Raw genomic sequence first — 17,501 nt, 5'->3', positions numbered from 1 at the left:
TCAGTTCCTGACAGGTTCAGATATATTTGTTGCGCTTTTACAATGCAGCTGATTTTGCGTCTGAACAAGCCCTAAAACTGTGTTTTGATCTAAAGTATACACTAACAATCAGTGGTTTATTAACAGGAACACTGACTAATAATTAAGTGAAAGTGATATCTTAGCATTAAAAGCAGAAAACATTGCAAACTACAAATCAGTTATGATTGCTGCCTTTGCAGACTGATTTGAGAAACATCTCATTAAATGTGATCAGACATGACAAACCACCTATTTCTTTTTTTTTTTTTTACTTTAGAGGTTTCCTTTCTGGAGATGTCTTTATCTTTCATCTTAACAAAGGCAGTATAAAATTTCATCAATGGCAACTTCCTAATTCGAAAGTTCCCAGGAGAACTTTCACTTCACCAGACTGACTAGTTTTTCAAATAATAGACGAAACCTGATCCCCTCCTGTGATCTATTTTGGGAATGCCTGAAAGCCCATCTGCAGCTAGTTATCATGAGGGATAAAATGTACAGGTGTATGAAAAACAAAAATAATCATTTCATCAGGTAAATTATTTTAAATATACAGACAAAAAAGGCTTTTTAAAGATTTATATATTGCAATTTAGGGAAAGACATATTACATCAATTTGTTTACATAAGGCAAAAAGACAGGTAAACCAACAACACAAATTATTTTAAAAGAGATACTGTTATCATTTATATATGCTTAAGGTGCAGTAACTGTGCAAATCAAGAGATAATTGATATGATGCTTAATGCAAAACCTGTTTAATGTTATCAGCCTATTAATTCACAACCATAAGTTACTACCAGATTTCTGTTTGGCTGCTACCAAATGTGGGGCTCCAAAGGTCAACAAAAAGTAACTGCCCTCTGTAGTACGTTGTAACATCGAGTCCCTGGTCACACTGGGTGCGACTTGGCTTGTAATTTGCAGGCCATACGACTTGCAAATCGCATGGCAAGTCGCACTCTATTGTCCGCAGTGATTGTCCAGTGATCATACCGGTGCGGCTCCGACTTTCTAAAGCAGTGCATGCACTACTTTTGGTGAAATTTACATAGACATCTGTGGCTTGCAAATCACACCTCAAATCGGCATGTCATCTGACTTTGAAACTGTGCAACTTCACTGTAAGTCGCACGATTTCAAAGTCGGGATCAGTGTGACCGGAGTGTTACTAACAGATGAATTCAACACCTCCTGTTCTTGGGTGGCAGTGATCACTCCTGAACCTATGAACAAGCAGTGTTGTCACGCTAAGACGCTTTTATGATTTGAGCTACAAACACCTTTCCCTGTAGCCTCATTACACATAGGGAAGTTGCATTGTAGTTTACAGAAGATAGGTGGAAAGGCTGACAATATTGTTAAGGTTTTCAGTTCAGAGGACAAGAAGTTACAAAGCCACCAGATTTCTGACAAGATCAACAATAAATATTTTGAAATTGAAGAAAATGTTGTTAGTCAAAACAAAAAGAAAACTAATGCAGTCATCACATCAGGGACTGGTAAGCAGCAGTGTATTTCATTTTTCTTGGGTATATATTTTCAAGAAAGAAAGAGGATAAAAATATCAGTGCATCCAACTCCTACACCCATGAAGGATTTAGGGTCCATTTACATCAACTGCATTGGGCTGCATTGTTGAACACAGACTCCTGGAAAGAACAAGGGATTTTGTCCTATGTCCTATTGTTTCAGTTCAGCCAACGAACATGTTGAAAAGAGGCAGGACATGTTGCATTTTTGTACAGCATATCCCAGCTTTCTGTAACACATTACAACATGATGTTGCAATTAGAAATACACTGGGAAGTTAAAAAAAAAAAAAAAGTTCTGCAATGCGTGTTAACACAATGCAGCACATATTATAACATACACCAGCATGAGTAAGTTATGCACATGAAAATTCAGCGTGAATGGGCCATAGTGTATTTTGGAAACACTGGGGTTAATTTACTAAAACTGGAGCTAATTGTAGCTGTATTAGTGCACTTGCGACAGAAACAATGGAGTACTTCTAAAAGGTTCAGAGTGCAAAATCTGGTGCAGCTATGCGTGGTAGACAATCCGCTTCTAACTTCAGCTTGTTCAATAAAGCTTTGAAAAAACAACTTGGAAGCCAATTGGTTTCTATGAAGAGCTGCACCAGATTTTGTACTCTCCAGTTTTAGTAAATCAGCTCCATTGTTTTTAATACCTATTCCCATCTTTTATGCATCAATGTGGTGGTTAAAGCTCTGATAGTGTTTCATTCAATAAGCAGTTTTGATTGCATTTAGGATAATTTTTTCCACTTCTAATCACACACAAGAGCTGTTTTCCAAATTGTATTGAAATTCAGATTGGAAAGATTTAAAACCAAAATTCAAATATTTATTCTTTAGAAATAATCATTCAGTCAATTTTCCATGCTGCAAAAGACTGAACTGAAAAAAAAAAAAAATCCTATCTTATACTCCCGTGAAAAATGACCATTTTTGCCGATTGTAATATCTTTCTTTTTGATTCAACCTTACAAAATTGATTAAAAGCGATTGTAAAAGCCAAACATTTTTGATTCTACTTGGATGTAATATCAAACACATGTACAAAATGAAACCAATTATTACTGGTCTATGTACACCTTTAAGGTGAACCTGTCATATTTGCCTAATTTTATTAAATAATGAGCAGAGACCACAAGGTATTTGTAGGTACATTTGTTATTAGTGAAATTTTATTTTCACCTGAGAAGACTCGACAGTCTAGGTCCTAGCTCTGTCACACCTCTGACTATTTGAGAAAGTCTCACATGTCAGTTATAGTTTCTTCACTGAACAATGGAAAGGGTAGTAGGAGGCATTGCAGCAACCCATGTCATTTCAAATGAAGTTGAGGGCCGATTTACAAAGTGATCCTGGACTTTAGGGGCAGAGGCAGACCTGCGTGCATCGAATAATACAAATACAGCAACAATAATTTATTTACCACTTTAGTCCCAACACCTCAAAATCCTTAAAGTGATTATGTGCTTTTTAAAGCATTAATATACCTTCTGTTTATTATCTCATTGCTCCAATCAGCAGCCAGGAGTAAACGGACAGTCTTGTGTAAGCTATGAGTTGCTGAAGTTATAGCTTTTATAGGGCCAAGGACTCTATATGAAAGCACTGTCAAATAGGATTTTTGTACTTATGTACCATAAAAGTATTTTATTGGAGTCTATTGAGGGACACGAAAAGTCTAGTACAGTCAGGTTATACAGCTGCCTACAGGAGGATCAAACAAATAAAAAAAATGTAAGCCACCCCAGGATAAACTTTCCTACTCCCTGCATGCCCCAGTTTTGTAGCAAAGTAGTACCAAAAGCATTATCATAATAACAGTGGGGTGGAACCTATGTCCCTCAACAGACTCCAAGAAAAAGAATTTACAGTAAATCTTAAAATCCAATTTTCTTTCTTGCCCATTGAGGAACGCCAACAGGCCCACAAAGAAACAACAGAACTAGAAACTGCCTGCAGGTCAAAGAGCCACCTGAAGGACTGTACATCCAAAGTTGGCATCAGATGAAGTCTGAGCATCCCCTTTATAAAGCTTGAATGTGTTAACACATTCAGATCAGTAGGCAGCCTAAAGGCACAGAGAAAAAGTGGTGTAAAAAGCTGGTTCCCTCTTACTGAGACCATTATGAATGAGTTAGTGTTCATGAAATTCTCACAGCTCAAACTATATCCAAGCAATGATGAAAGATCCCAGTCTGATAAACTGGAATCAGACAGAGGGAGAATGATGTCGTGGTTGAGGTGAAAGGAAGAAACTACTGTAGGAAGAAAGTTCTGGGACTCAACACCGCTTTTTCTTTGTGTATGATTAAAATGATTTCTTTATAGGACTCAGCTAAGCTGCCAGAAAAGGGGGGGGGTGGCAACAAAAAAGTGCAACATTGTGAGTAAGAGTGGAAAGGAGTGTAAAAGTAGGTTCAAAAGGTGGTTTCTGAAGTGCAGAGAGAACCAAATTGAAATCCTATGGTGTCACCCTTCACAAAGGTCTTGATCAAAAGAATGACAAACCTGCATTCTCTGAAACAAAGTTACAAGTGCAGAGACCTGATTCTGGCTAACTGAATCAGAGATAACTCTGTTTTTTTTGCTGAAATAGTGCCAGCTATGTACAGTATACATATTGATCCACCTTTCAGTCATGTATAACTGCAAGGAAGATCACTAGGAATACATAGCAGGCTGTATGGGTTATGAAAGTGAAGAAAAGCTAAAGATAATGGTAAGCCAACAAAATGTTGATCAGTAATCAAACCATAATGATGCATTCCCTGCAATGGTGAGATAAGAAATAATGGCAAAATGTAAGGTTTAAAATTGTACTTACAGATCCACGAAGAAACAAAACGGGGACACCAGTGCCAAATTTTTCACCCAACGCTTCTACTGCAGATAGGAGCTGAAGGGCCTGTGGACCAAAATCTTGAAGACTGTCTTCTACATCTTTAACTGGAAGATTATATAATAATCTACAAAACATACATAAAACAAGTTATCATTTTGAGAGTTTTCTGCATATAAGAGAAAACATGAAGACCACATGATCAGAAAACAGGGAAAAGTAACCTAAACATACATATCTTAGGTACCAACCATTCCAAGTTCAAAATGCAATCATTTAAAAAAATTATATAAAAGAACATTATAAAACAATCATATAGCTATTCGTCCTGCGAAACTGCTGCTACCTTTGTTCTCTGTTTTCGGGGTAAAACGGAATGGCCTCCTATTTACTCTACAGTTCAAATGTTTCTCATTCATAAAAATACAGTTTCTTGGGGCAGCATTTCTCAAACTTTTTTAAGTCAGACCACCATTTAACCGACTTATGATGTGTGTGTGTGGGGGGGTTTAGACCTCATTTTCTCCAGCTGTAAAGAGTGACCCCTTGTCCTCTGTGATGACCTTAAGGGAATAACTCTACGCCAAGTTCACTATATGGAACCACTTATGCGTATACTTATACATGTTGAACATATCCCCCCTAATCTCTTCTCAAGAGAGAATTCAGTTCCTCTAATCTTTCCTCATAACTGAGCTCCTCCATGCCCTTCAGTTTGGTTGCCCTGCACTTTCTCCAGTTCTTCAATATCCTTTTTGTGAACTGATGCCCAAAACTGAACTACGTATTTCAGATGCGGTCTTACTAATGATTTGTACAGAATGATATCGCTCTCACTACAGTCCATACAGTATGTCTTTTATAATACAAAAAGGAATTTTGCGGACTTTGGAAAACTGCAGCTTGGCATTGCATGCCATTATTAAGCTTATGATCTACCAGAACACCAAGATCCTTCTCCACCATTGATTCCCCCAGTTGTAGCCCCACCCCCCCAGTATGTATGATGCATGCATATTCCTAGTCCCCAAGTGCATAACCTTACATTTACAGTGAAGGAAATAAGTATTTGATCCCCTGCTGATTTTGAATATTTGCCCACTCACAGTACACCTACCATTCGATTTTTAGACTGATCATTTCTTTGTAACACAGAGGCAGAATAGCAACAAAAAATTCAAAAGAAATGCATGTCTAACAAATTATGCACTGATTTGCATGTTCATGAGGGAAATAAGTATTTGATCCCCTTCACAAAACATGACTTCGTACTTGGTGGCAAATCCCTTGTTGGCAATCACAGAGGTCAGATGTTTCCTGTAGTTGGCCACCATGTTTGCATACATCTCTGGAGGGATTTTGGCCCATTCCTCTTGGCAGATCCTCTCTAAGTCATTAAGGTTTGGTGGCCGACGTTTGGCAACTCGAACTTTCAGCTCCCTTCACAGATTTTCAATCGGATTAAGGTCTGGAGACTGACTAGGCCACTCCAGGACCTTAATGTGCTTCTTCTTGAGCCACTCCTTTGTTGCCTTGGCCATGTTTTTTGTATCATTGTCATGCTGGAACACCCATCCACGACCCATTTTCAATGCCCTGGCTGAGGGAAGAAGGTTCTCACCCAAGATTTGACGGGACATTGCCCTGTCCATCGTCCCTTTGATGCGATGCAGTTGTCCTGTCCCTTTAGCAGAAAAACACCCCCAAAGCAGAATGTTTCCACCACCATGTTTCACAGTTGGGATGGTGTTCTTGGGGTCATAGGCAGCATTCCTCCTCCAAAAACGGCGAGTTGAGGCCAAAGAGCTCGATTTTGGTCTCACCTGACCTTTTCTCGGGACAAATTGGGTCTTCATTTTGTAGTAAACATTAATGAAAATCTCCTTTCTTTTTTTTTCTTTTTTTAATAATCAAAGATTGCATATTTTTCTCCCTCATAGTCATAAATAAATCTTGAGTAGACTTCGGGAAAGGGGACTGCGATGATGAAGGCCACCATAAACCTCACAAATTCTCATGCAAAAGAGGAGAATGGGATGGCTCTTGGACTGCAAAGTCCGAATATTGGAATTGAAATTCAGGACTTTCTCCTGAAAGGAGAATCCTGGACTGGGCAGTGTCTAGGAGACAAAGATACTCCAAATAATGGGTCTGTTCCAGTGTGGACTTCTGAAGGTTTAGGATCCAACCAAGAGCAACTGAACACTTTGGTGGACATTGATACAGCCTGTTTGTCCACATATCCCAGAATGGGAATGCCCTGTGAGCGCAGCAAAGCTAGAAAAGAAGACAGCACCTTGGGAAAAACGCAAGGTTCCCTGGACAACCCAAAATGAGGGGAAAGGAATTGATAGGATTGCCTGCCCACAGGGGCAGGCTGACAACTCATGGGGCCCCCGGGCAATAGGGGATCATGGGGCCCCTGTGTCCTTGCCCAAACTCAAGAAAGCCTATGAAAAAAGGTACCAGGGGCATCTCATGGGGCCCCCTACTGACCCCGGGCCCTCGGGCAGTGCCAGAGTTTCCAAATGGTCAGTCTGCCCCTGCCTGCCCATCACAAAATGCAGGGAGCATTGATATGCTAGAAAGATGGAGACATGTAGATGGGGATAGGCTTGACGACTTGAAGCCAGAAAGGGGGAGGGGGTTTGGAAGAAGACTGTGCACATACAGATCCAGGTCGGAAGCGAGTCCACGACTTGATATGGGGGAATTTGCTGGGTGGGGGGGTGGGGGTTGGGAAGAGCCAGGTGCTCCGGCGGGGGACCCAAGAAGAGGAGGACTGGGGCTGCTCTGTGTAAAAGCAATGCACAGAGCTGGTATGTTTAACATGTTTGTTATTTAAAAAAAATAAAATGTAATTCTTTGCAATCACTTTAAAATACAAAGGTGAAACTGCATGGTGCAGCTCTGCATAGAAACCAATCAACTACCAGGTTTTATTGTCAAAGCTTGATTGAAGAAGCTGAAGTTAGAAACTGATTTGTTACTATGCACAGCTCCACCAGATTCTGAATGCACAAGTGAAAAAGTAAGGTGTTAAGTCTTATGACCACTTTAAATTAAAGTGGAATCCCAGCTTAAATCTAATAAGTCTTACAAATGCCCTGCCAGCTGCAGGGGAGAGGAAAGAGCACTCCACAATGGCTGGTAAAGCCTGAAGTAGGGGAAGAAGATCATTTCGGGTGGAGCCATACTTGCTGACGTCACGCCGCCGTTGCCAAAGGTAGAAGCGGCGGCCATCTTGGTACTCCTGCTTTACCCTATTTTACTCCACGTGGATTGTTTTACTGATTTTTGCAATCAAGTACTACACTATATACTATTTCTGGGTTCCTGTGGTGAGCTATTGTTCTAGGAGAGATCCCATCTTCAGTTTGCCTGTGGCGGAGCAGTCCATTTTAGAGGCTTCTGGCTGTTTTTCATCCCCTGATGTGATATACATGCTATTTTACCAGTAGCTTTCTGGTGAGTACATCTGGCAGAAGTGGTGGGTTCTCTCACTGGATCACTTCACAGTTTATCCATCACCGTGATTGCTGTACCTTGTAGTCCCACGGATACTACTCATTGTTATATATGGACTATATTGAGTTTCACTTTATATGCTGCACTTGACTGTTTCACAATATTACATTAACTATTTAGCGCTGCACCACATTTTTATAAGGAGTTGTTGCCTTTATCTCTGTGCATTAATTATATATTTGTTTATTATTAATTTATTTAGCGCTGCACTTTATACCACGAAGAAGATCATGTGACTGGACCAGATCAGGTTAAAAATAGGTAAGTATATGCATCTTTTTTTACACAGCTTAGTCAGCATAAGTTTTAGGAAGGGGTAGGGGACATTTTAAGGCTAGTTAGGCTTAAGCGAAAACTACACTTTTAAGTCAGATAGGCAAGGAAATATTTATTTTTATGTAACAATCAGTACTCTCTCTCTCAATTCTAGTTCTTTACTGGGCTAAGTCATTGTTATGTGTGTCTTTAGATAACAGTTGTATTCAAATGTACTATTTGATATAGCCAGCCCAATTAATGTAACATTTTTCATAAACCGATTTTTTTTAATATGCAATTTCCTCCTCAAGAACTATTTTATTTACTCTTAATAGCTATTCTGTGAGAGGATGAGGAATGAATGAAATTCGGTATTTGGGGATCAGACTTTTAAGTGCATTTAACAGATGGGGTATCATTCACTTTTTTTTTTTTTTTTTACTGCTAACAGAGGACAAGGTGTTGAGGTAGAGAATTGTCCAAGGATTAAACAGAAGACATGCTTTCTAAATCAAGCAGAGAATATATTTCCAGTAATCCAGGGGTGTCGAACTCCATTTTATCGCGGGCCGTATCAGAATTATGGTTGCTCTCAAAGGGCCAGTTGTATCTGTAAGACTAGATGTCCAGAGCACCCCACCCCTCATTACATCAGATGTCAAGAATCCCACACCCTCCCTAACATCACTGTGCACCCCCTTTGGGGCAGAGCTGGAAAGCAGAAAGTGCAGGGTCTGGAGGAGGACCAGAGAAGGAGTGGAGTTGGTTAGAAGAGCCTGCTGAATGCTGAGACCAAAGGAGGCAGAGATGAGGGGGTGCTGCAGCTGCACTGAGAGGTGCAGGATTTGGCAGAGGAGTTCTATTCTCCTCTCTGCTGCCAACTGTTGAGACAAGATGGGGGTGGAGACAAGGGGGTACTTGCAGGAGAGGTGCAAGGGCCATGTGAAATAGCCTGGAGGGCCTGATTTGGCCCGTGGGCCTTGTGTTTGACACCAGTGCAGTAATCTTTACAAATGGACAGGACCACCTGGTTTTGCATAGGAGTCTGGTGGAACACACCCCTCCAAAACAGAGTTGATCACTGGGGATCATACTTATGTGTTCGTGTAGGGACTATACACTGTACCATCTGGCTTTAAATTTGTAATTACATGCTTCCAAGTTAGTATACAGTATATTGAGGAGGTGTATTCCAGTATATAAGTATTTTTCTACTTTACTCTTTAGAGATTTCGCTCTCCCATTCAGGCACATCATTTAAAGGGGACAAGAAATAAGAAGATAGACTACAGCAAAGCTATACAACATAAGTTAGGTCTAATGAGTAGTAGCTCTGGGTCTTATATGCATATTTTGACATTAGACACCTAAAAAGGCAAATATAGAATTCAAGGAAATATAGTAATTTTAAACCCCAAGTGAAGCCTAAATAGATCACAAGAAGTATTTATTGCACACTGACAAACAAAAGCTGTAGACCAACCCAGGATAACCCCTCCCACAAGACTACAAGAAAAGGATTTTGCAGTAAGTAAAAATATCCCATTTTATTTCTAAGCCATCAAGGGATACAGAAACTCATTCACCTTCAAGATGATCTAAAGCAGACCAACTGAGGGGTGGTCAACCAGCAAACTATTGTTAATATAATAGGTTCCAAAAGAGGCAGATGTTTTTTGGGAAAGAACAGTGATCAAGTTGCAGCACAACTCCTGAAACTGTTCTGCCACATGTTAGTTTAGAAGACCCCAAAGGGCTAGATGGAAATATACTAATATATGCGGTGACACAGGAAGGTTAGATTTAAGAATCCCAAGAGGAAGCAGAAAGCGTAGGTTCAGTTTTTAATCTTTGGAATATCACTTCCCACACCTAAACACCTGAAAGGAAAACTATGCACGTACCTGCAAAGATTAACAAATGTTACCCCAGTTTGGAAAGTTGGGGTGCACCTAAATACTGAAGTTGATTTTTTTTTTGAAGATATAGCAGGCTTTTTACCACTTACTTTGTGGGTGGCCAGAGAACAAATTTTGTGAGACCAAGATTTCATAATCCGGGGTAAAGAAACAAAAAGGCTGGAGACTTTGAAGACCTTTCCCTAAGCTTCCTATGCTGAAGCAGGTAGGTGTTATTGCAAATTTCAAGGACTGGTCCAAGAAGATGTTGTCCCTTCTGGGTGTACCACTGTTTGACATTTGGAAGGTGTCAAATGTATGTCAGGGTGCTTTCAATCCCTATATAGGAAGGCTTGAAAGAGCAGGTGCACTGGAAAAATCTAGAAGATCTGAGGCTAGAAACAACAGGGTGATCCTCCAGGTTCCGCGTGGTGCACACCACACAGAAAACAGCTGAAACGGTGTCTTTAAAATCTGGAGTAATAGCAGAAACTGGGACTTGTACAATTAGAGAGACTCAAATGAAAAATATTTATTGCAACCGATAGCTCAGAAACCGCTACTGCATTGGGCAGATCAGTTATAAAATCTATGGAGGAGGCAGATAAGCACATATAGCCTCTTCTGTCAGAGCCAGCAAAGAACTATGGTTAATTGGACCTAGGGTAAAACTCTGAAGAACAATTACACTCTAGGAACAGAGGATAACAGGATTTCAAGTTGCAGACAACAGTAGTGGGAGAGGTTATACTAGGCTGGCCCACAGTTTTTTGGAGTTTTTTTGCCAATATCCAACCTTCTGTAATGAAATACATAACCTGAAGATGAAAGACAACAAGAAATACATTTATCATATATCCGATAACCTCACTGCAACTCTGTTATTCAAAGTCCCTGTTCTGCTATATATCAAAATCAGAAAATGCTACTGCCTGGTGCAAGGTGCATTCATCTCCTAGAAGATGCTAAATTGTGTTTGAATAGAAAGAAAAAGCTCAATCCGAAATGCATTAGCCTAGTTCAGGTTTCATGGAAGAAGCAGTATTCATCTGGCATTTTGCCTGAGATTCTCTGATGTGACAGAGTCAAAATGAGCAGATTAGAAAACCACCAAGAATAGAGGCATAGCCAATCCATTATTGAAACCTTGCAAAAATGTAATTAATGACGTACCAAACAATAGACACATATGTATTTACGAAACTGTTATCAAAAAGCATATCAAATACATTTCTTTTTTTTCCCTCTCTTTTCAAACCAGCAGCTGAATGGCACTGTGTTGCAGTGTGCACACACACCAGCTAAATCACCAGACACCCCTGGATTTTGGCACTGTCAACCCTATATTTTTTAAACCTTTATGAAGGGGCAATTTTGGGCCACCGAAAGCATTGGATACAACACCAAATCAAAAAAAATCTTTCTGCATACAGCTTTGTGGTGTGGCGCTTCAATCCCTGGATCAGAATTTTGCTTACAGAAAGCTGACAAATGTGCAGTTTTCAGAAAATTTGCAAAAGCGATTTTGCGGTCATTGAGTATCAAAAATAGTAATTCTCTGTTTATAAATCATGTGCACGGTTTAAAAGTATGGGCCTCAAATGTGAAAATAAGTGAGCTTCCGTGTTATCACCTAGGATATTTGTTCTTTGGAGCTTTATTGAAAACTTTGTTTTATTAGATTTACAGCACAATATGAATATAGTAATCAGGAGTTGAGAAAAATATCACACTTTAGAGACCCAATATAAACCACGTATCATCACAAATGCTCTTTGCTTAATGTTAGAAAGCGATTTTAGTTACAGATTGTGTCTTTTCAGAGAGAAGTTTATTGTGTTTTTATGTGTTGGTTTATGTATTTGTAAGTGGCTGACACACAAGGAGAACTTGCCCATAGTGACTGACCAGATAAGGGGTTGCAATTTTCTATAAAAAAACAAAAAGAAAAAATGTATTGGCTTTTCATCTAGGTTGTCCTTTTCCAGTTTTGATAAATATGTTTAAGCACAGTTTTCTGGGGAAAAATATGAGTATTACAAAACAAGTACAACAGGAAGCTTGGTGGTAACAGGTTTATGCTACATACAATTTGCATTGCTTTTAAAAAGTAAAAGAAATATAATTGTCCGGGCATTCATTCTCTGGAGAGAGCATTTACCTGGTCTTGCAGTTATCACAACATTTTTCAGTTCCCATGATACCAGAGGATGCCTTACGGAGTTGTTTGTCTTCAAAATGAGACAAGATGATCCTACACACGGGAACATTGTGAAGTAAATAAAAAAGAACAAGAATTTACACGTTAAATTGAATGAGCACAACAATGGGCTAAAACCATCTTCATTAATTTGTTCTTAGGGGACACAATTATTCAGCTTTGTTTAATTCACAGACAGTGATGTCATTCTCACTGAAAGGCAAGCAGGTGTACACTGTATAACTATAATGGGATGTCGCTCAAAATCAAGTCAACATTATAAAATAATGTTAATTTTACCTATATCTCTATCAGTCTGTCATATCGCTCACATTTAAAAAAGAAAAAAAAAGTTTTTATTACCATACATAGTTGCCAAAAACGAAATGATTCCCATATTTTTACACTGCAGAGGGTAGAAAACGGTATTCTACAGCCTCCAATTATTACTGAAAAGCATTTAGAGTTAGGCACATCTATGCTAACATATTCATGTTTTTTTTACACTTCAGGATACTGAATTTATTGTTAAACAGATACAGATAAAGTTCACAAATTATATTTTTCTTCACTATTTTGGGCCAGTTTTCTTTTTATAATAAAACAAAATCAGGAAATATTTATTAAACATTTACCACCAAATGAGGGCCCAAATTGTCCTGAAAAAAAAAACATGGTATAATCTAATTGTATAAAATAAGTAGTTGCGATGATATTTACAGTTTTACCAGCACATGTCAAATTGGCAAAATTGGGTTTGAGCATTAAATAATATGTTTCCCCAACATTTCATATTCCTAATATGTTCCTGTTTTACCATGTACTTGTGTTAAAAAGTATCCTGTTCTCTTTGCATTGCAAGTCCCCCTGCTTTCCCATTTCAAACTGACCACGTTAGGTATGGAAGCACATGCATTTCAACATGGTCAGTGTTCTGGTTGTGCTGGGAGAACAGCCTGCCTGTCCTCCAATGGCCATTTGTGCTGGCACACTGTTCTGCACAGCCATTCACTGGAAGATCATTGTACTATTTTTCTCCACCCTCACCTCTCCAAACCCCCTATGCAGCCGAGAAAAGAAAAGTAAAATGTTATATATGCACACACAAACAAAACGTATTGCCTTTCGTATTTTAAAATGAATGGGCTGCTTTACAAGTTAAGGGTTCACATATACTTTAAAGCAGAAGTCCAGTCAAGTACTAACTAAGCTTAAACCTAGGGGTGCACCAAAATTTCAGTGGCTGAAACATTTCAGCCGAAAACACCCCTATCGGCCTTAGGCCGATATGAAAAAAAAGCACTAATACAGGTGCCGAAAACACCCAGCCCCTTCGCCGCTGCCACCCCTCTGCTCCGTAGTTCTCAGCCTTACCTGAGAAACCACCACGCGATCCCGGTGCTGGGCATAGAGATTAGTGAAGGAAAGTTGGCCTCCACTCATCTCTATGCCAGAGCGTTGTCACTTCTGGTTCTGGCCATATTTTTTTTTTATGTTAAAACACTAGATCAATGCTTTTTTTTTATCTAATGATTTACATTGCAGAGGAGAGATGTGGGGTCTTAGTGACCCCATATCTCTCTATAAAGAGGACCTGTCACTAATTTCTATCACAGGGGATGCATGCATTCCTTGTGATAAGAATAATAGTGATTAAAATTTTTTTAAAGGGACTGTGCAAAAAAAAAAAAAAAATATTGAATACAATTTTATTTAAAAGCGTAACGTGCCCGTCGACCCATGCTTGCACGTAGTGGTGAATGCATACGTAGGCCACGCCCACATATGTAAACGGTGTTCAAGCCACACACGTGAGGTATCGCCATGAACGTCGGAGCAAGAGCAATAATTCAAGCACTAGACCTCCTCTGTAATGTTACACTGCTAACCTGTAGACATTTTTAAAGAATCACCCATGGAGATTTTTAAGTACCACAGTCTGACGCCATTCCACGAGCATGCGCAATTTAAAGCGTGACATGTTGGGTATCCATTTACTCGCCGTAACATCCTCTTTCCTATTTTACAAAAAAATTGGGGTATAAATAGTTTATTTTTGTTTTTTTAATCAAAGTGTATTTTTTTATAAAAAAATATATATTCATTTTTAAAAACTGCGCATTTCGGTTTTCGGCCAAGTGCAGTTTGAATTTTCGTTTTCGGCACCAGAATTTTCATTTCGGTGCACCTCTATGTAAACCTACTCCCACCCTCATTCTAAGCCCTAAACTAACTACCCTATAAAGGAAAAATGTGTCAACTTACCTATTCCCTGGGTGCTCTGGTCCAGTCACATGATCTCCCCAGCAGCAGGCTTCACTGAAGAGGAGAGATTGCTGACAAAGGCTGTAGAGCCTATGTAGTGGCATCACCCATAGACTTACAGTGAGGCATCCGTTTTCAGCTGTCCCTCCTCTATACTGAAGCAGGGGTGGGAACTGATTAAGTGACCAAACTAGTGCACCCTTAGATTAGGTAAGTATACACATCTTTCCTTTACAGAGTAGTAGGAATACGGCTTAGGAATGGGGTGAGAGCAGGTTTAAGCATAGTTAGTTTTTGACTGGACTGCTACTTTAAAGTTTGTTTTGATCCTGGTTAATAAGGGGTTAAACTGGTGATACATAACATTACTCTAACAACTACAGTAATACCTCGGTTTACGAATTTAATTAGTTCTGCAGGACTTTTCAAATACCGAAAAACTTGCAAACCGAAACGCAGTTTCTCATAGGAATGCATTGAAAACCAATTAACCCGTTCCGGAGGTCAGAAAAAAGTAAACGCTACTAAAATACCGCATTAGTTATTTTATCAAGTCATGTGGTATTTTTCGTAGTGACAAAAATGTGTTAATGTTTCAGCTGTTAGCGGGGTTCCCCACTGACAGTTGAATGTAAAAGAATTGTTGGCAATTAAAAAAAAATAAATTAAAAAAACAGTGTGGGGTCCCCCCTCCCATCCATACCAAGCCCTTTGGGTCTGGTATGGATTTTGAGGGGAACTCCCATGCCAAAATTAAAAAAAAAAAAAAAAAAAAAAAAGGTGTGGGGGTCCCCCCTAAAATCCATACCAGACCCTTATCCGAGCATGCAGCCCGGCAGGTCAGAAAAGGGGGGGGACGCGCGAGTGAGGGCATGTGGCCTGGTATGGTTCGGGGGGGGGGGGGGTGCATGCTAGGATAAGGGTCTGGTATGGATTTGGGGGGGAACGCCCACGCCATTTTTTAAAAAATTTTGGTGTGGGAGTTCCCCTCAAAATCCATACCAGACCCAAAGGGCTTGGTAAGGATGGAAGGGGGGACCCCACGCCGTTTTTTAAATTCATTATGGTGCCAGTTTTTAAATGTAATTACCGGGTTTTTTTTCTCTTCACTATAGCTCAGAAATTCAGCTGTCACTTTCCCCCCAGCTAAACAAAAGAAAGTTTTCTTTTAGTTTATTTCCCAGAGTTAAGAGAAACAATGTTTCCTTTTAGTTTCTTAAAAAGAAACAAAGTTTCCGTTAACTCAGGGGAAAGTGACAGCTAATTCTGTGACTATAGTGAACAGAAAAAACAGTAGTTCAGAAATGCAGCTGTCACTTTCCCCCTCCAGCAAAAAGAAAGTAAGTTTCTTTTAGTTTATTTCCCCAAGTTAAAAGAAACAATGTTTCCTTTCAGTTTCTTAAAAGATACAGTTTCCTGTAACTCCGGGAAAGTGACAGCTAATGTTGTGAGCTATAGTGAAGAAAAAAAAAAGCCGGCAATTGCATTAAAAAATCAGCACTGACATACACTTCGTATTGCGAAAAAATGTTTAAAAAAATTAGTAAACCGGGGCATTATTTTCAATGGCTTTTCATTCGTAAAACTGAAAATTATGTTATCCGAGGCGTTTGTATTATTAATTCAAATCAGATTTGCCTGCATGCTTACTTCATACAGATTCTCACAAAGTAAGTTTGCTGAAAACCATTCTGAATATGCAGTAATTCCTATTAACCCTTTTTCTGCTGATAGCATGGGGGTTTTACACCCAATTCGGTGACTGTAGCCACTGGAATTGTGTATAAAACCGACAAGCAAACTCCTGCCTATTAGGTGAAAGCATTCGGGCAGCCAAGGTGCTGCCGAATTGCTTCCACACACCCACCGGTAATGGCGTTCCTCCACCATGTATTCTGGGCTCCACGTGCCCATCTGCAGGCTCGGACCGACAGTACGGTTGCCAGTGGGTGCAGGGGACCCTTGCTGTGACCTAGAAAGCGACGTGTATGACGTCACTTCCGGGTCACCCTGGTACTAGAAAAGCCGGGGAGGAATGTATTGCAATGCGATCTGCATTGCAATACATTTAGTGAAGTACAGAGGACACATGCAATGTCTTAAGACCCTGCACGTCTCATTAAAGAGAACCTATTACCTGAAAATCATCAAATAGGGGAGTTTGTGTCCCCTATGTGACATAAAAAAAGTTAAGCAATAAAACTAATTTTTTTTTAATTGCAAAAAAAAATAAAGTTACACCCAATTTTTGATGGTGGCTATGAGTGAAAGCGTTGATTGCGATACACATGTTACATAACGCCGTGAATGCCGGAGTGAGAGCAATAGTTCTAGTACAAGACCTCCTTCGTAACACTACACTGAAGACCTGTAGGGGCTCTCTACCCTATAGAAAATATAGGGTATTGCAATTTGTCGTCAGTTCACAGGCGCACCTAAATTTAAGTTTTGACATGTTGGGAATCGGTTTACTTTGACCAAAAATTTAGGTAACTTATTGTGTTTGTTTGCCCTAAAATTCACTATAGTGTGTGTTTTACTGAAATGTTTGCGTTTCTTAGACCTTTGTGGTAATACTGTGTGACATAAAAAATTGGACCATTATTTTATTCTCTACAGCGTCTGCTTTCAGAAAATATATATTGTTTGGGGGTTTTGTGTGATCTTCAGGCCTAAAATAATTTTTTTAAACGTGTGCAAAAAATGCAAAAACCGCTGTGGCACCAAGAGGGTTAAACTCATTATTATTTGAAAAATAAAATTAAAATAAGTATGGAATCATACTTGCGTCTGCAGTTGTTTGAAAGAAGATATTTTTCCATCTTTGCTAACATTTTCAGTTTGTACTCTCGAAAATGTTTATTTTGGATCTCACTTAGCATGTGCCTTGAAGGAAAAAAAATATAATTAAAGAGATTCTCCAAGCATAGAAGAAAACATACAGGGTAAC

General features: G+C 39.4%; 1 protein-coding gene across 1 annotated transcript in view; it reads right to left on the bottom strand.

Moving 5' to 3' along the window:
- The window catches only part of WRN (WRN RecQ like helicase), a 139,848-nt gene that overhangs the window by 18,305 nt on the left and 104,042 nt on the right, over window positions 1–17,501 (bottom strand). Inside the window, exons 20-22 of the mRNA XM_089670601.1 lie at window positions 17,336–17,437; window positions 12,248–12,340; window positions 4,388–4,529 (exon numbers count right to left, since the gene is read on the bottom strand). Coding sequence (XP_089526727.1) covers window positions 4,388–4,529; window positions 12,248–12,340; window positions 17,336–17,437 — 337 coding nt within the window. The remainder of the gene's footprint in view (window positions 1–4,387; window positions 4,530–12,247; window positions 12,341–17,335; window positions 17,438–17,501) is intronic.

The sequence above is a fragment of the Staurois parvus genome, unplaced genomic scaffold (assembly GCF_062004578.1).
Source record: "Staurois parvus isolate SC_StPar_1 unplaced genomic scaffold, SC_StPar_1.0 ptg000091l, whole genome shotgun sequence".
Lineage (NCBI taxonomy): Eukaryota > Metazoa > Chordata > Amphibia > Anura > Ranidae > Staurois > Staurois parvus.
The sequence above is the reverse complement of the archived record's forward strand: the minus strand, read 5'-3'. Positions and strand labels throughout refer to the sequence as shown.